This window comes from Notothenia coriiceps, unplaced genomic scaffold (genome assembly GCF_000735185.1).
Source record: "Notothenia coriiceps isolate Sejong01 unplaced genomic scaffold, NC01 NC01_scaffold00016718, whole genome shotgun sequence".
NCBI lineage: Eukaryota > Metazoa > Chordata > Actinopteri > Perciformes > Nototheniidae > Notothenia > Notothenia coriiceps.
In genome coordinates, this window is record NW_011349419.1 from 201,467 (window position 1) to 221,375 (window position 19,909).

Genomic DNA, 19,909 nt, shown 5'->3' on the forward strand with positions numbered 1-19,909 from the left:
GGGGGGGGGGCTGTTTTTCCTTTTCACCCATTTGTTTCAGACTGACAGAATGTGTTGAAATGAATCTCTCCTGCTCACACAATCTTGTGACGTTCGCCATGGTTGTGTGAGTGTGTGTGTGTGTGTGTGTGTGTGTGTGTGTGTGTGTGTGTGTGTGTGTGTGTGTGTGTGTGTGTGTGTGTGTGTGTGTGTGTGTTTCATGTGGCGCATGAAAAAAGAGAGAAGACGTGAACTAGATTGACTCACTGGCTAGCTACAGTATAGCTGAATTCAGGAATATTTTTATGTATTTTATGTAATCAAGCGTTTCTTTCACATTAATATCAACACGGTTTACTCTTATGGCTGTGTTGACAGAGCGAAGAAGCTTACATTTTGATTCCAACAAAAAGAAACACAACATAACAGCGGTCCTATTGTGAGAGACTGTATTTTTTTTTCTTTTAGGCTACATTATCAAAACAGCCTGCACAAGAGACTTGCAGACATAGTGTTCCCTAAGTATCCGTCTTGATTCGACAATGTCTCACTACATTGGGTTAAACAGTAAATTATAGGTTTGGGCCAAGGTTACATACTCTGTAGAAATGCAATTTTGTATTTTTAACGTTATTTTCCATGCCCAGAAATGCATTACCTGGTCAATGGTCAAATGTTTAGGACACTTTTTTCTCTAAGAAGGGAAATAGATTACATTATTATCTGCAGTGCCTTCAGTGACTGTGCATTAATTCAAACATTTCACCCATCTCAGTCTCTGCTTCTGCCCAGCGTTGTAATGCTACACTTCCATTCCTAAAGACAGCTCCCTCTCAAGAATCTGCTTCTTGGTCCATTTTGTTCCAAACCATTGTTGGGTTGACCTGCTATAGGGGGCCCAAATGTACAATAAAATGAACTACAGACCTAAGCAACGGCACTGCAGAAAGAGATTAGCAGATCATAAATACCCTGAAAGAATGAAAGGACCCTGACAATAGTAGTGACTGTAAACAGAAATTATAGCTTACTTAGGCCTCTTTTATAAAGTAACCTAGGAACCTTCTGAGGGTTGAATAGTGGCCTGTCAGACTCTGAAACCTCATTAGCCTATTTTATACACACACGAAGAATGGTGTGTAGAAGCTGATATATTTTGTTTAACTTTAGATTTTAATTACTGATATACACAAACGTATAGATTCTATGCCAAATTCCTGCACTCTTTGCACTCTCTTTTCACAATAAAACACACATTTTGTTTAAAGTTATTAACCTGCTAGCAGTGTATTGCCATGGGGAGTAAGAAGAAAACCTAAGTATGTTATGCTACATAGCGTACTTGAGTATTCCATGTTATTCAACCTTTTTTTACTTCTCTAAAATGTATAGTAAATAGTAATACTATACAACCTAAAACACAAACATCAGTAGAATGCAAATCCACAACAACAGTAAAATGATCAAAAACATAATGTAGCCTATTATGCTAAAACACTGACAGGGACCATTTCTGCAGTAGAATAATTGCATAATTTAGTACATTTTGCTGAGAAAGCCTCGATACTTTCACATTTGGAAAGCAAGGCTTCTAGGTGCAGTCGACTATTTTCACCATGGGATATAAATAACTTGATTGTCTATTTTTAACCTACATGTAAATCAATCAGATTGAAAAAAAACAAGGAGACAAAGGAGAAATACTGCAGACTCTCACATTCCAGTGCCTCCTAAAACCCCCTGGAAGGACATGTTGGATTGATGAGTTAAAGAAAGTTTACGATCAGCACATGAAAGCAGCATTAGTACCTCCCCCCCTCCTCTCTCTCCTCCCCCTGTGTGTGTCGCACCCCCTGCCGCTGATTCACAGCAGCGTCACTCTATTTAAATTCACTGAGCCGTGGCTGTCGGCATCTTCTCCTCCCGTCCGAAAAACTTTGTTTTTTTAGCTCGAACAGAAATCTCCGGATAAGGTGTTGTTTTACCCTGAGGTTTATAGTTTCTCCCCCCCCCCATGTCTGCAGAGATGCGGCGTAGCAGCATAGCTCCGGTAAGTGGGAGAAAAGACAATTCATCAAAACGTGTTTTAGTCCCGTCATTGTTCAACATGTAGCTTCTCTGCTGTGCATATTAAGAGCCCGGACATTGTTAACGCTATTAGAGCTGTAAACTACCCCCAGTGTGTCCATTCATTACTTAGTTGGCCATTGTTGAAGATTTTTAACGACAGATTTCGCTTTGAGCAGGCTTGGGGACAGCTACTGTTGGTCTACTTTCTGGTTAAACTTCCTCTATCCTTCTGCTTATTGTCTTTTTTAAAGCGTGCGGAGGCGTTTTTCCTAAATGAATGTTTGTTCACAGCAGGAGGGAGATAATCTTTATGGGGATGTTTCAGCCCACCACCTGCAGTAAATGAACTAATCAGTCCGTGAGAGGGCAGTTTTCGCGCTGGAGCTCGTAGAAACTCTATCTAATAGTCTTATTTATGTGAAAACGTGTGCTGCTGGAATCGTGTATTTCAATGTTTGTCTATATTTAGCTAGCTGGGCTTAATCCTGGCTTATGTAATGTATCAGAAACATGGTAAAGACACCGTAGCTGACTGTCATTGTCACTGCATCAGAGCTTTTCAAAGTAAAGTTGAGTTTTTTAAAAATTAAATTGTACTTATCTCTATCAATCCACCTTATAAGGTCAATTTTCCCACTGCACTCTCAGCAAAGTGCTGTTTTCACAGTTTAAAATGCAGACAATGGGCCTATTTTAGCTGCATCTAATATGAACTAATAATAGGTTATTGTTCAAAGAATCACCGACAGCTGTATCCTTGCCTCCACGTCTAAGGTTGCCAAGCTTATTCCAGACTGATCTGTGAAGCCTTCTGTTCCTTTGTTTCTTCATCTCAACTTAAATTATGGTAAATGACAACAGCAGCTGCGAGGTGGTACTTCATGTAAAACTCCTAACTTCAAAAACTGACAAATGTTTACATGGCATTTTTTAAACAAGCATGTCTCCATCTCCAGGTCCCGATCAAGAACATCGAGAGGGAGCTGATCTGCCCCATCTGTAAGGAGCTCTTCACCCACCCGCTGATCCTGCCCTGTCAGCACAGCGTCTGCCACAAGTGTGTCAGAGAGCTTCTCATGCTCAACCATGAGGACTCTTTTGATGCCGGGTCCGAGTGCTCAATGCCGGGCAGCCCAAGGTCCAGGGTGCCCTCCCCGTCCATGGAGAGGCTAGACAGGCTTGTGAGATCAGGTGGGTCTCGGGGTAAGGAGCCAGAAATATTAGTTTTTCTCCATAGGTTGAACACATATGATCTTATTATGTACAGATTAGTGAAGGGAAGAGGATCTCACATTTCTCTTTTGAAATCCTTTTGAGGCTTTAGTAGGAACAGTGGTCTCACTATGTTGTTGGGTATCCCTACCATTTTAGTTGTTATGTGAGATGATGGAAGCTAATAATCAGGCATTTGTTATATTTAAGTATTGAATGTATCTTTGGCCGTCTGTGAAACTTCCAAGGAAGGCAGTATGAGTTTTCTTTCCCGTCATAATTTTGTCCAACTATCATCTCAGTGGCTGCATTCAACAGGTTTCAGTGGCTGGAGCCTGACATTTATCTTGCATAGTGAAAGACAAAAGGCTGAAAAAAATATCTATATAAAAAAATAAATGTGTGGTTACATATGGAAACTGAATTTGAATGAATAGCTAACCAACAAAGGAGACAATGCAAATTTTAACCGTTGAGCAACACAACAATGGACCAAGCTTTATTGTTTGATATCTGGGTTTCGGTGTGGCACAGACGCTGCCCCTCCTCCCTCTCTTGTCCCACATAAACAAGAGCGATCATAAAAAGTTATTTAATCATTTTACGGCTTGGCTGTAACATTGTCAGTCATCACTTCTGCCTCTAATCCTGGCTTCATTAAAGAGACAGCAGGGGAACTTTGACAAGCTGTAGTTTTGTCTAGAAAGAAATGTTGACAAGCTCTCTCAAGCCCTAATTGTCTCCACTGTCTGCCTCTGATTGCCCAGAGGCATCAAACATCCCCGTCAAGCATGCAGGGGCTCATGTATTTTAATCGGATATATAGGCATATGTGTGTCCTGTGTAGACATGAGTGAACAAAGCACATCTTTTAAGGTATTTTAGAATCTTATAACCATGCTGAGCTGGAGGGAGGAAAAACTGCGGTTGCAGGTGTTTTGCAGGTAGCTAAATTGGCTTGTCACAAAAAATGTTATGTTCCCTGCTGAACACATGGCACTGCTGCAGCCAAGCCTGAGCAGGTCAATGTCTAAGCCTTAAAAACGGCATGACTGGACACAAAGCTGTCTTTCTGCTTTCTGAGAGCTCTGGGCTACCGGCCATTTGTATTAAGATGTCTTCTCATTTGAACTCTTGTCTTGTCCACTCTAGTTGAGAAAAACAGAGTTGTGTCTGACTTCCATTCTACATCGCCTGCTAATTCTAATGTAATATGGGTTCATAATGAATAATGGTAACAAAGCAAATCTAGGTCCTACTGATAGTGCAACATCTTACAGAATACATATAAAACCAATACCATTTTGTAAAAAACATTTTGATCCCTTTGAAGCTTACTAGGTGGTCAAATCCACCAGTGTTCATATATCTATCTTTTATTTTGGCTAACAAAATATTTAACATACTTTTCATGTAGTATTAACAGTTAAAGCTGTATCAAATGTAAAGTGTCTAATCAATAACCCCCTACTACATGAAACTTAGTGGTATTTGGTGTAACTGTAACCTGGTGTCCATTTAACTGAGATGCCACGTAGCCTCAGAGCTAATAGGATCCCCAGAGTACAGGGAGGTGAACTACTTTTTGGGAGCTATTCATCCAAACCTCTGAGAGCGGGCCCTTGAACACAGCCTTCCTCATTCAGACTCCCCTTTTCAGCCTGAATGAATTCATTCTTCACTGGCAGGACTGCATGTGTTGACGCAGGAAATATTCAAATACTGCTTTTGGTGTAAACAAATCTCACGCCTTGCTAAAAGTGAGTTTGTGCTAAAGGACAACATGTTTTCTAGTTTCATTCTGACTTATTGTGAATTGATGCAGAAAGTAATTTAAAACTTAATTTAGCAGCATCTCATAAGGAAATGTGTAATTCCCTTGGGGATTTACAAACATGATTTTTTTTTTTCTCTGTGTAAAATACATTTAATCAGCAGATTACATAATGCAAATGATCTGTGCTTTAAGAATATTTGGGAAACCTCAAAGTACATTATGAGCAAATGAACACCCGGGCAGAACAACCAAGCATTCTGCTGGCCCCCTCAACACTGGGAGAACAGATCATTTGTAGCCATGGTGACGCGACCTGCCTGTAAGGAATGAATGAGGGATTAGGTGAAGGGAGAAAGAAAAGACTTAAGGCTATATTTATCAGTGTGCAGCTTGGACAAGTCTGGCTGGGCATGGAGAGAGGCAAGGCGGCTACTAAAACTCCATCAACATCTTATTTTCTGTTGCCAGGGCTCATGAAGGAGCATGATGCATTGTTGTTCAAAAGCTAACTCTTGACAAGTGCACTGAAAAGTTGGTTTTAAGATTTCTGCTTGAACATATTGGGGAAATAAGCATATATTTTTTATTTTACGTTGGTGATAATGATTTATGCAACTCGAATGTATGCACACAAATATGTAAATATTATACTAGAGGAAGGACTGTTAGCTGAAAATTTGAATGTCTTGTACATAATGCAGTTTACAATTATACCAGTTCCAGTTTTTTGAGTCTGGTTTTACTTTTGAAATGATGGTTTCCTAATTTAAAAACAAGGTAGATAAAAGCATGCCTCGCTTTTCTCACTTCCGACTATTGATTTTGTTACCTATAGCAAGTGAGCTAATTAAGCTAACAGTAGCTCTGAATTCATGATTTAAAGCTGTAGGTCCAGTGGGAGGGGTTCAGTGAACAGTCAATAAACACATGTATAGTTTGTTTTAACTTGGGGAAAAAACTATAAAAGGCTGGTTGTATTGTTTCTTTTTTTAGGATGTTCTTACTTTGGACAGAGCCAAGCTAGCTGTATTCCTGTTTTTTTTTTAAATGTTTTTTTTATTTTGTCTTAATACCAGTTGAACTAAGCTATTCATTTCCTGGGTTTAGCTTCATATTTGGCAAGAAGTCAAATCATGTCTCCCAAAATGCCAAACTAAGGTGTTCTTTTAATGCACATTTTACAGTACACTTAGCCTAGTTTTGAAATATCAATGCAACTTAAGTGCACAAATCAAGAGTTGGTTTTACTTTTAACAACTGTTCACATCCTGTATGTATGGTTGTATGTGTATTTTTAAACACACTGTTTGTTTCACTATAAACTGCATTACCAGATTTTTCTTGTGTTAACTTTTAAGTTGGCTTTGTTTCTTAATTGTCACGTTTAACTAAAAATGGTTTCTCACGTCACTTCACATTATGCATTGTTTCTTTTTCATGTTGGTCTCACCTCACTTTTCTGTTCATTGCTTGCAGCCACAGTGCGAAGGTCGTTGGGAAGTCGAGGTAGACGAGGGATCCGTTTTTTGAATAGCTGTAGTAGTGAGTACAGTGTTACTAGAAACCCTGTGAAACCCTAGTTTGGTTCTTCCTTTTCTCTACTTAGTCTTCTTCAGCCATGTCCACACGACCATACAAACTCACACCACTGGCTAGTTACTTTTCAGCGGATTCAGTGTGGCTGCTGAATTTTAAGTTATAAATTAAAAATAATATAGGCTACCCCTTTTTAAAAAAATGTCTACTGAGCTTAAAAATTATCTAATTTTCATTCCAGATTTAACAAGGGCTTTAAAGGTGATTAGAAGGTTTTGCATGCTTTTGGTTATAAGGCTTCTTTATGTTTGGAAACGAGGGGGGAATGGTGAAACCCTTAAAGCGATGATGCGTCAGCATACAGGGAGGCTGACTAGAGGAATAGGGTGGAGTAAAGTAGGAGAGATGAAAATCAAATAAAGCTAGAGTCCTTGATGGGGAGTTTTGGCAAGTAACTTTTTAATGAATTAAAAGGTGCCGAGACTGAAGTAACTGTATGTGCATGCACTCGCTTGGCTTATTAGTTATTTCGAAAAACCTGTTGGAAAGTTAAGCTTTTTTTTATTGAGCTGGACAACTGTTGAGTCAATCGCACACTCGGAAGAAAAACCTCCAATGTGCTTGGGCTTGCTAAAATTCCTAACTGGATTGTTCTGACTGATACCTGTGTGCCTTTAGGGTACTGTACATGCTTGATTTAAAAATAATTAGTGCTTGAGAAACAGTTTATAAGAATGCAGACCTGTTCCAGCCTACTTCTAATCACTTTGGGTAAGATGGATTCATTGAAAAGTGTCATTTCTGGCCAAGTAAAACACAACTGAATAATGAGATACTAACTGAGATCTGTTGCTCTGATTAGGCCTACTTGTGCAGGTATTTGACAAGCTCAGTGGTTTTATAGAAACATTTCAAGCACAGATATGTATTTGACTTTTAATATACTCTCTATACTAATTTCCAGGAGTTGCCTTGAAATTATAAAATAGAATGGCAGCAAACGATGAAGAGTTGTTAACAGGCCTTAATAAACAGGACTCTATTTTGTTATTTACATTGAAACAATAACAAATTAAATGCACATGAACATTGTTTAATATTAATTTAGATACGTGAATACAATCACATTTACAGTCTAACTTTCTGAGTAGCAATGCTACGTCAGTTCAAGCATCAGACGCAGTCTGATCAGTGCAGGGGAAAAACCAAGCCCTTTTTGCTCTGCAATGACTCGTCAGTTTCTGCCTTCCACTCTGCCTCCCTCTGCAGATACACACACACACACACACACACACTTTGCTGCAGGCATCTCCAGTCTGCTTGGTGTTCGTTTACACCTGCTGAGTCAATATGCAGTGACCTAACATGCACATGAATACATATACAGTATGCATGCATTCACTCATCATCAAAGTCAAAAATTGTCATATACTCCTCATCCAATGACTTTTATTTTAATGTCATCACCATTATCAGACTAAGTTTTTCACAGTCACACCACGTCCACCTTTGTCATATGAATTCAGGTAGGTAGGGTCATTGATCTGTGGCAAACAAAGCTCCATATTTCAGTTTGTTGTCTGGTCTCAGACAGATTCGACCTCTAGGTAGTTAAGCGTCCCTGCACTGTCAGTCTTTAGTTCTGCTCACATCACACGGCATGCACATGGCTACACATTTCACATAGTTTACGTTTTCTGTTCTGCCCCTGCTTTCCCCTGAGCGTCACCTTTTGCAAAGTGTGGTTTTCAAGTCGTGTGTTCCTGTATTTCACTTACCTGAGGAGTGTTTGATTTAATTTTCAGGTCCTCGGAAACGAAGTGGAAATACTGGCTTACAAACTGAGATAAATCCAGCACTCCTTTCTTCCCCTCTTTCCCAAAAACGTGATGCAATAATTTTGTCATTTATTTTGCCTTGTAGCGAGTTCAGTTTGCTGGCTTTGAGTGTGTTGAACAGTGTTTTGCGTTCCCCAATGCTTGCGTCTGTGATGTGACCTTGTGCTACAGCTCCTTGTTTCCCCTCATGTCACTGTGTTGTTGCTTTGTTACAATGCTGCTGCATCTGTAACAAGCACACTCTCGTGAGAAACTCTTAAAGCAGCTTTGCTTTAAGAGGAGATTTGCTGTATTATGAAGATAAGTGTTGATGCATTGAACTGGACATGTAATATTAAATGTGAATTCATTCAAGACATTTTTATTTAAAATGTTTAATTTCTACTTCACACAATGTAATTCTGTTACATTGCTTGATTTTTAAATATGCTTTGTTTTTTTTAATACTTTCTATTTTTGTAATCACTCATACTAGGTAAGTGTAACTATTTCCTTTGTCCAGATCATTGTGAGCGCTTGCATACTCGTCATTCCCATGGTAAATGTTAAATGACTTGCCGTCTTTAAATTGATTTCTCATACCGACAGTGCACTCTCTATTTGCTCCAAGGATGCCATCTTCCCTGTGACTATCCTGTGTTTTCAATCTGCCCCAGTACTCTTGGAAAGTCTCCCTTCTTGGACTTATTTCACTATAATGACAACTGCTAAACAAATGGCCTGTACTGATGTCTTGCCCCATACAGCCATGTCTTTAGAGAGTAGTGGTCATTGTGGAAATGAAGCACAAAGGGAGACAGACTGAGACCCTATTTGTGAAGGCTTATGTGTTATCAAAGGCATTTTTTCCTTAAGATCATACTTGGAAAATCATGCAGATGATGTAATGCTGCTTTTGTGACTCCAGCCCAGAATGTGTTCAACACAAATGGAGTTCACATTCTTTTTTCAAAGCCCCCATTTAACTCCTGGGAACTATGACTTCAGTTTGACTTCAAGTCAAAGGACATTGTTGTTCACATGCCAAAATAGGGCCTCAGTCAAGAGCTGAAACTGGGTGACCCGAGCTATGGCCCTCGATTATGCATGATCTTTTTTCTCACTTGTCCCTCTTGACTCTCCTCCAGGCTCCATCTCGTCACCGGGGTGGCGCAGAGGGTCTGTGACTCCCCGGGTCACCACCATCCCATGCCCAGGCTGCCAGCATGACATCGACCTCGGAGAGCGAGGCATCAGCATGTTGTTCCGTAACTTCACGCTGGAGAACATTGTCGAGCGCTACCGCCAGGCCGCCCGTGCAGCCGTCGCCATCATGTGTAACATCTGTAAGCCTCCGCAGCAGGAGGCCACCAAGAGCTGCATGGACTGCAAGGCCAGCTACTGCAACGAGTGCTTCAAGCTGCACCACCCCTGGGGCACGCCCAAAGCTCAGCATGAGTATGTCGGGCCCACCACAAACTTCAGGCCCAAGGCAAGTGTCCTCTATCAATGCCTTTGTGAAGACTTTATTTTCCTCTATCAGTTGTTTTCTAAAGGCTCAAAGACACATTCACTGCATTTTTACTCAGCTGTTGGACTATGAACATCTTTCAGGAGATAAGATGTCACATGAGTCCAAAATAAACATTAGCATCTATAGATTTGGCTTGAACTAGTTAAATGTTTGAGGAGAATTCAGCTGGAAATCTTTTACTATCTGGTTTTCCTGATCATTACCTGATGTTCAGGAATGTTGTTGGCCTTGCAATTAGCCAACTACAAAGCTCGGATCCAATAATAATTTAAATATCTGAAAACTTGAGTCACTGGTTTGAATATATAATTGCATTGCTTTTCCAATCCCTTTAGTTGATCAAACATGCCTTCTTCCTGAGGATCTTGAAAAAGTGCTGATTTTTTAAATGTTTTAATTCTATTTTAAGACTTCAGGAAATGGCTCACAGAGAACTGTCTAGAAGCTTTTTATGTCCAGGCCATCTTCCGCTTTCACTTCAGTTTTCGATCACTGTAGATTTAAAGAGCTGTTTATTTTAACCCATTGTTCTGTTAAATACATCAGGTCCTCATGTGTCCAGAGCATGAGATGGAGAAGGTGAACATGTACTGTGAGGTCTGCAAACGACCAGTGTGTCACCTCTGTAAACTGGGAGGATCCCACGCCAACCACAAAGTCACCTCCATGGGCAGTGCCTACAAGATCCTCAAGGTAACACCTTCACATAATGTAACACTTTGAGAGGAGAGGCCCGCTGCCTCTGGGTGTGGTGGAGGTGTCGAATAAATCTGTGCAAAGTTATGGGTTATTTGGAGTAAGGCTAAAACCTACGGTTCATTTTTATCATCGATTCATTTTTCTAGATTAATCCTTTGGTCCAAGATGATTCAAAATGTCTTGCTTTATCAGACCATACCCATTTTTTTAATTTTTTTTTTTTTTAAAGATTCCATTTTATACAAAACAAAGTGTAAAGCAGGATATCTCCTTATTTGATAGGGTAAATCTGCACCTATCAATGAAACATTTCTGTTTTTTTTAATTCATAGATGGATTAACTAATTGTCACAGCTCCTATAACAATTGTAATGTGTAATACAATTCTCTCATAACAAGAATTGAACTGAGATTGAACACAATGTCACTTTTAAGAAAGCCTTTTAAAATGGTGTCAAAGCAGCCTTGTAACTTCAGTACGCTGAAACTTGAAAACATGTCGATGATATTTAGTACAATCTACTAAAATGTGATATTGTATCTTAACGTAAAGCTCCCTTCAAGGCAGATTGAATATCAGAAGTTAAGTGACTGACTGATCCCTGCATCTCTCATGTCCTGCTCAAATATTAATGTCTCACGTGTACCTGTGCTGCACCAGACCTCGGATGTCATCGCTCTTTTGGAAACTAAAACCCAGGCTGGCTAACAGGGTTAAAACAAATTGGTGTAATGTGCGTTCTTCAGATTTTTTTTTTTCTCCTCTCGGTAGAAATGATTTATATCAGTTTGAGTGTTAGGTTTAGCTTATGTGGGAAAAGTGTCTCTAGATTATTCTATAAGAGTTTTTAGTGGCTGAGGCAGAATGAGACAAAAAGCACATGAAACCTTTTAACAAAATGGGTTTACACGTATTGATTAGTAATCTAATCTTGCTTGCATGAACACTCAGCTTAGTGGACATGATGCAAGGTGGTTTAGCACACAGAGGCAGAATCTGTTTCCTAATTCAATCTGCTAGCCTGTGTTTGCACAAACACTGTGCTGCTTAATATTTAATGAGACCATTTGTTGCCCATGATTTTGTGTACATTGTCTCTACAAATTGTAGGGAGATGTATTGAATGTCCCGGAATCCTTCGTCAGTCAGGGAGAGGCTCTGGTTTCAATAACTTAAAACAATAATGCCCTGTCATTGTTATACTGAATGTTGTCTGACACAGCACCCACTGTAACAGGCTCTCACGCTCTCACAATGAAGGTCATACAGGACGCCCTGCTCAACAGCTGCAGTTGTGAATGTGATGTAAGATGAGAGAAAAATACGTCAACCTATGTCAGAGTTTAGGAATGTAAATCTCTCTCGAGTCCTTAAAATGGAACATTTGTTAATGAAGTTTCATGTGTATCGGATATAACCAAAGCCCAAGTTATATCTTGTTATTTGTCATCTTAGTGCTGTGTACGGGCTTCAGAGTTTTAAAGCTTTTTGTAAAACTAACATTATGTGCTGATGTTTTCTCTCCCCAGGAGAAGCTAGCCAAGAGTATCCATTACCTCATCAGCAAAGAGGACCAGGTCAGGGCTCAGATTACTGATCTGGATCTGCTCATCAATCAGACGGAGGTGAGAGCTGACTCATCCTGCTGCAGGTCCTTTCCTCACTCTGCTGCCAGAATCACGTCTTATGCCCCCTCAGAAACGAGTCCCTTTGCTCGATGTTTTCAAGAACAATGAAAACGCATGTTCTCTTTTCTTACAGAATACAAATATTTATACAGCTTACACAAACCAGTGAGATAAATTGAGCATTGTCTGTGTACGAATAAGGAAGGTCACTAAACAAATGTTATGCAAACCACACAAACACGGATCATAGGATTTGCCTACGAGTGTCCCTCCTACATGTCTGGGTTTCAGCCTCTGAGCTTGTTCCTCTTTCACTTGTATGCTGGTGCTGAATGGGTAGTGTTTACATATGTCTACACTTTTGATGTTTGTAAGCAGGGTGTGTAGGACTGATATGTCTGGGATGCTCTTTAAAGAATTGTTGGTCCATAAAGTCTTCTTTCGTAATACCTAAGTTGTGTAATGTGTTATTTAAACTTAAGTTATTGTACTTCCTTGAATATTACTGCAGAAATTAGGATGCAATATATTATATTTTCAACTGTTTATATCCACCTTCTTTCAAACCAGAGTTTGATACAATGATCAAATACTCTGACCTTTCAAAAATGTTTGCATGTAGGGAGGTACATGAGAACATTTTATATCTTTGTACAAACTAACAACAAAATGTATCTTCTAAAAGGACAATGGACAGCTAGCAGAGCGCCAAGCCAATGAGCACTTTGAGCGTCTGTTTGAGACTCTGCAGGAGAGGAAGTCTGAGATGCTGAAGTCCATCGAGCAGTCTCGAAACCGACGCCTCGACCAACTCAAAGTTCAGGTATGACATACTAGGGCTGAGTTTCATTCCTATTAATCATTATGTTTCTGCATAAACATGAATCATGCTTGCATCGAACACATGACAAATATCGACTTGTTTGTCTCTGATAAGTGGTGCAATCGAGCCTTTTCTTTTAAAGGGAATTAGTTTTCTGAGGATTCTAAATGTTTTAATGAATTGCTAAAGGTAAAAATGCCCCTGTGTTTATTTTTTCTCAGGTGGAGGAGTACCAGGGCATGCTGGAGAACAGCGGTCTAGTGGGCTACGCTCAGGAGGTTCTGAAAGAGACGGATCACTCCTGCTTTGTACAGACTGCAAAGCAGCTGCACACCAGGTAAACTCACTGAAAATCCTTTTTACAAAATGTCCACTAAACTACGTAATTGTTGCCTTACAAATGGTACTCGGATACATTTCAGAAGATTTTTAAATCCCAAGATATCATTTATAACAGCGAAAGTTCACGATCATGGATGAGTTTTTGTTCCCCTTTCCAGTCATGAATACTTAATGTTATGGTGAGATATTAAAGATTCTGAATTATACCAGGGGCCTTACAAAATTGCAATTTAATTATTAAATCCCAAAAGATGGCTGTCTACATCTCAATCAATAACACAAAGTCAGCAATTAACATTAACATAAAAGTGTGTGTGCATGTTTAAAATGGAGTGCACATAAGCACCTCTCCGGCGTCTTGGAAGATTTCCTCTCAACAGGAAGCTGAGCTGTGCAGGAATGATTATTCGCACCACTAAAATCCTTACTGTAAACTGTGGTTAGCTGTCTCATAAATAAATAAGAAGCTTAGTAATGATTACCAGATATAAATCCAACACACTTTACAGAAGCCAAACATAACTGTTTAACAGGCCCCACAGTGGGAGACTGAAGTGTGATATGACTACTTTCTTCTGCTCACAGTTTATCATTAGCAATGGCTTCCATTTTCCCAGTGATTTCATAAGTAGGATTTGCTTTGTTTATTTTTAGTCTTGAGAGCATCCAGCTTATGTGTTTGGGTGACTACAGTGTGTCAGAAACACAAAGTCACGTGCACAAAGGTTGCCAGACTTGTGGAGAGTTAAGTTAAGACTAATGCTGCTGCAGTGTCCAGTCAGTGCTGCCTTCTGCCCTAAGCTCACTAATTGATCTCTCTTAGCAGCTTTGGATCATCAGGAAGCCATTTCACTCTCGACCATGATACTAAGCCCTGTTCACTTTCCTCCTGTTGACAAGCACTTCAATCATGTTTTTCACTTTAGAATATAGATGCAACTGCATAAATGAGGATAGATTACATGGTGGATTTTATAATGTTTGAGCACTCGAGATATTGAGAAAAATAAATCTGTAGTGAAGTGTGGTCCTTTTTGTGTTGTCTTGAAATACAGCTGTTGGATTTGCAAAACTAATGTAATGCTAATCATGAATCACCTCCATCAATAAATGTTGTTGCCTTGTTTGTTTTCAGGATCCAGAAGGCCACAGAGTCTCTGAGGACTTTCCACCCTGCGTCTGATCCCTGCTTTGATGAGTTTGTGCTGGACACATCCAGAGAGGAAATGCTTCTCAAAGAGATGTGCTTTGGAGGAGGTGAACCATTTTGTTTTACTTCAAGGGTGTGAAATATTTGTATATCCAGATACAATATATAGAATGAGGCTCTGACCATATTATACAAAACAAGATTATTACATTTTAGGAATGATTCTTATTTTTTATTTTAAATCACTTTCCATGTGAAATAAATACTTTCAGCCCATTTTGTGACAGCTGTTCTCATGGAGTACATTGTTTCTTTGTAGTGTCTCCACACATCATTTCTCTTGGAAACTTTGTGTTAAAGGACAAGGCTCAATGAGAACTTGCCCTCAAGCGGCTGGAAAAAGTGACCATTAGTTCATGTCAATGGTCACTTTGCTGCTTCTATTGAGCTCTGAAAATGAAGGCAGCCTTTGTTCATGTGTCTGTGTCGATTGTGGCAACTGGCTTTACAGGGCAGGGCCTTGCCACTTCAAACAGTTAGTCCAACAAAAACTACTTTCCCCTTCTTTTTTTTTACTAGACAAACGGCCAGGACAAGCTGTTTGTCTTCACCTGTCCATCACAGCATAGCTCTCTGAACTGTGCTGTGCCAAGAGGTCAGAGGTCATCTGTTGGATAAACGGATGTAACCCTGAATACACTCGAAGTGGCTTTAACTGCTTCTGGTCTGTTAAATAACCAGGGCCTATTTTTCTCAGAATCAAGTTTCCCAGAGATAAAAGGATACATACTTTAATGAACTGTAGGGTTTGCTCCATACTATTTCTGGATCAAGAGTTACGAGACTGAGAAAGGAAGACAAAAAGAAACAAGTTATAGAGACTCTGATGCCGTGCCAAAAGGAATGTGCATGTGAGCATTCATTATTTTCTGTAAAAGAGCTCAGTATACACAATTATTTCCGAAGTACTTGAAAACCTTTTGTGTAATTTATGTCGGATTACATTTTTGAGCCTACAAAGGGTGCATACAATTGAGAAGGTCTAAATTAGAAAGTGCAAGTACTCAAAGGTTCACTGAAAGATCAGTCATTGTCTTTAAAGGTAATATTATTTTTAAATGTATCATAGAGCAGCTGATGGGATCACAGATGTGCGTGTTGCACGACTGGGCACAAATTTGATAATCTTTGTCAGATAAGGCTGACACTTCTAAAATCAATTTGTATACTAAACTAACACTGGAGAATTGAACATAATACACGACCATTATGCACACTTAAACTGAACCTTATTGCAATCATGAGCTGAGTAAGATGTTTATATTGGATCCACCGCAATTAGAACAGGAATGTGACTGACTCTTAACGATTGAGTGAGACATTGTGTGCGTCTTGCTGAGGCTTGTTTGAAAATGCCCGTAGTGGCTCCTGTCTACATGCTGAGTGAGTGGCTGGGGAAGAGCAGAGACGGATATCGTTGTTGCAGATCATGACGAATAGTTGTGACAGTTTCTTCAGCCGGATTTAGCCAAAGACGGGTGTTACAGGGCATCCTGAAGAGAAAATAAAAAGTCTGATGTAAGCGATAAGGCGGTCTAAATACAAAATAAATCGTTCGAGACTTTAGCATCCAACATTTTTTGCATTTAACGTCCCTTTGGCATGAGTGGATCCAGCTGACGATGTTCTAAGTGACTGTTGGAGAGTTGGCGAGCTTTTGTTGCTACAATGAAGTACAGCCATTGTTTGCTTGTTAAAAATCAGTGATGTGAGATTTATTTCTGAGACTTCAGTTGGTTTTGTCTAAACTCATGGACAAATTGACCACTTTCTGTTCAACTCATTCAAAGAAGAAACCGTTGGAAAATCCCTTGATGATAATTAAACAAAGTACAATGAAGAAAATAGTTTAAAGGTTTTACAGAAGGTATCCTACAAGTGGGAAAATGTTTCTTTGAACATTCAAATCGGTCATTGAAGCACCACTCGTAGGAAAAGTACAATAAAACAAGAAATGTACAAAATGCAGCAACCGATTGCATCACTAGAACCGTCACTGTTCAATATTGGGTAGCCATTTCCATATTGTGTTGTAGTTTGAAAATGATTAATGTAGATGTAAACTACAACAGTTTAATTCCACTGTTTATTCAGACACTTTTTGTAGCTTAACAATACCCCGAGATGAGCATTACCTGCTGTTATCCTAATCTCAAGCTGTGTTTAAATTGACTTAATATTCACAGTTTTGGCTCTTATACTCTCCTATAATCCTTACACTGGAGAAAATTGGATTTTCAAATAAAAATGTACCCTAAATGAATCACTCTGGGAAAGTGCTGCATGCAGCAGTTGTGTGGCAGTCACATATTGATGCGTGTCTTTAATCTAAGTGGCCTGCGGGGGTTACTGATGCTCTTAGTCTGTGCACAGAGTATAAAAGAAGCTGAAGGGGTATTTATACTCTGCGGTAATTTAATTGAAGTCTTGAGAGATGATGGCACATGGAAGAACGCCTATAGTGTCTCTGGATAGGGCCCCTCACCTCCTATACAAAGGAGACTAAAACATGTTTATGTTTAGTAAAAACTGAGGCGGATTTTAAATCCCTGGCTGACGGCAAAACATTTTCCATAATATGTTCTCAATGAGTGTCTTGTTCTTGTATCAGTCATAGAAAAAAAACCAGAACTGAATATTATATTTTGAAGTTTTAAATATGATTGGGAGCCATCTTGTTTGTGTGTTGTGTTGATCAATGCCTACATAACGGTTTCCCCTCCAAAATGTCTCTAAGAGATATCACATTCATAGAGGGAGCAGTGGAATGAAAATGTAGACAATAGATTAGGTTCCCTGCAGTGTAACTGGGCCTCGCCGTCTGTCTGGCTGCGTTGGATGGCTGCCTGCCCTGTTTGTTTTTTTGCCCATTTGTCCATCTGTTGAAAACGGGTGAAACCATATTTGTCCTTGTTAACTGCTGGTTAGTATCTCATAAAGAAGTGTAGACTGTAATTGTGTTGCATGGGTAGAGAATGATGTGTTGTGATAGTCTCTTTTTTTTGTTGAACTTTACAAAACATTTCTGCAACTAATCTTCATCCATTCTACCTGGCAAAATGTTAAAACGAACACTTAAAATAAAGTTAAAGTTTACTCATGACATTACTAAAGTTAGGTATATTTGATAGACGAAATGTTTTCAAGAAAAGTTTGGCAGTGTTAAATGAAGATGCATTGGGCTTTAAAATAGTGAGTTGTGCATGCGACAGAAAGACTTTGGAGACTGAGGATAAGCAGAGTGACTTTGGAGGCTCAGAGCTCTGTTTCCGTGGTGACAATGGTCAACAAGGGGAATCTATCTGTAGGAGAAAGAGGTTTAGAAAATGAAGTCTGTCAAAAATGGGAAGGGTGGAGAAAAAGAGGGGAACTATTACAAAGGGAATGGGGGAAATTCTCACAGGGAGAATGAAGAGTGTAGAAGAAAGCCTTTATCCCAGAGAAAAGCCTACATGGTTACAATAATGAGATTGTTTCAGGAGAAATATTAGCCTCGGCCCGAGAGAACAGTTAATGATAAAGTGGATTATGTGGACAGAAATCAGACGATGAGAAGTGGGCTTTTGGCATATAGATGGATGTTAAGTCGGAGGTAGAGAGTTTGATGCTTCTTAGGAATTCTTCACAACCAAAAGGGGAACAATTTGCCGCAGATGACCATGGTCAAGGGATTGAGAGTGAAAGTGGGAGAGGAAGAGGAAAGTGTTGGTGGTGTGGGTGTTTTAGTAAGTGCATTTCCTGGCAGTGAGTTGACGTAAAAACCTCTTAACAGGCTCCATTATGCAAGACAGTCTTGTCCATTGTCCCGAGGGGATAGTCCTGATCCTGACAAATCTAATCTTTCCCTCACTTACACTACGGCATTTGCTTAAACCCTAGTTATTGAGCTGAAGCACTGTACTAAGCATGATTAGGACACAGGAGGTTATACTGGCGTTTCTTTGTGATTTTTAAAGAGTAGGTTTTCCAGTTATGCATGAGCTGTGCATTTTGCTAATAACCAGAACCAAGTTTTCACTTCAGGATTCACTGCCATCATGTGCATAATGTTTTTAAAATGATGACAGTCTCCGGTTTCCATTTAACTAACTGGTCATTTTTGTTTTATTTTCTTCATGTCTTTCTAATCTTCAGTTCCAGACCCTCCCCTGATTGACCTGTCCACTAGCAGGGTCTATAACGAGGCCTTGATCTGCTGGAGGCTGTCTGATGACCACCTCCCCACAGATCACCACGTGATGGAGTATCGCAGGTGGGTGCACGGGTACAAATATATATAACAGCAAGAGAAGAGTGGAGCATTGTGGTTATCCACAAATAAGTTATAGTGATGTGGAAAATGTCTTTAACTATATTATTGTTTTCTCTAGACTGGGCGGCCCGAGCCAGTCCCCGTCCCAGGAGGACGGAGAGGACAGTGGGGCCTGGAGGGCTACAGACAGGGTGTATGGTCCCAACACTGTGGTGTGTGACCTGGAGCCTGACAGCCTGTACTCCTTCAGGGTCAAAAGCTGCAGGAACTCCATGTTCAGCCCCCACAGCCCTGAGGTCACCTTCCACACCCCCCCTGCGCCTGGTAAGCTCGACATGCCTGCTGACGTTTTCCAGAAAATGTATTGCACATGTCGGTTTATTTCCCCCCATGATGGGTATGTGTGTTCTTGGTCTGTCCTTTGAGTCTTGAGTTGGACCTAAGTGGATAAAGGAATAGAATGGAAGAGGTTATTTGAGTTCCTTTTTTAAAATGCAGTCAAAGTGTGTGTGCTATGTTTTTAAAAGATTAAGCTCAATCAATTGAATCTGTGTTATAGATGTTGTTGCTAAGTTCATTATTGAATTGACTAACAGCCCCTGTTGTTGGGCCTCTTCTGGCCAAGGCAACAGCTAAGCTCTTCTCTCCTTTCCCTCTCTGAACACATCTGAGTGTCTTGGATTTTAGGAGGATTATCACATCACAGATGCTTTGCTGTTTTTACATTTGGAATTCTCTTGCCGCCTGCTTGATGGCGGTAATGAATGCAATGGTGTTTTAGTTTATCACCATGGTAATGTTTTGTGCGTTTCAGATGGCTGAAGCCAGTATAGCTTTTGTCTGTGTGGGAGTGGGGGGTGTTGTGCAGCATGGCAGCTTGGAAAACAAACCTGTAGTTGCATCTGTTGCGTCCCATTTCAGCTTCCCTGACAGACGCCAGGTGGAATTCATTAAAATCCTCCCAAGCCATCTGCTGAACTTGAATTCAAATCATATCCTCCCAGGATAGCACTGCCACTTTGATTTATA

The 19,909-nt window shown here is 39.9% G+C and overlaps 1 protein-coding gene across 8 annotated transcripts in view; it reads left to right on the top strand.

Annotated features, from left to right (window-relative positions):
* trim36 (tripartite motif containing 36) overlaps positions 1-19,909 on the top strand; it is a 28,274-nt gene that overhangs the window by 1,649 nt on the left and 6,716 nt on the right. Inside the window, exons 1-12 of one of the 8 annotated variants that reach the window (XM_010776137.1) lie at positions 1,887-2,029; positions 3,006-3,252; positions 6,515-6,580; positions 8,380-8,460; positions 9,540-9,883; positions 10,472-10,618; positions 12,155-12,250; positions 12,939-13,076; positions 13,298-13,413; positions 14,554-14,675; positions 18,763-18,880; positions 18,999-19,204. In XM_010776137.1, the coding sequence (XP_010774439.1) occupies positions 1,994-2,029; positions 3,006-3,252; positions 6,515-6,580; positions 8,380-8,460; positions 9,540-9,883; positions 10,472-10,618; positions 12,155-12,250; positions 12,939-13,076; positions 13,298-13,413; positions 14,554-14,675; positions 18,763-18,880; positions 18,999-19,204 (1,717 nt within the window). In that variant the 5' untranslated portion in view covers positions 1,887-1,993. Of the gene's footprint in view, positions 1-1,886; positions 2,030-3,005; positions 3,253-6,514; positions 6,581-8,379; positions 8,461-9,539; positions 9,884-10,471; positions 10,619-12,154; positions 12,251-12,938; positions 13,077-13,297; positions 13,414-14,553; positions 14,676-18,762; positions 18,881-18,998; positions 19,205-19,909 lie in introns of those variants that run through there. The other 7 variants (XM_010776135.1, XM_010776138.1, XM_010776136.1 and 4 more) reach the window with 7 other exon arrangements.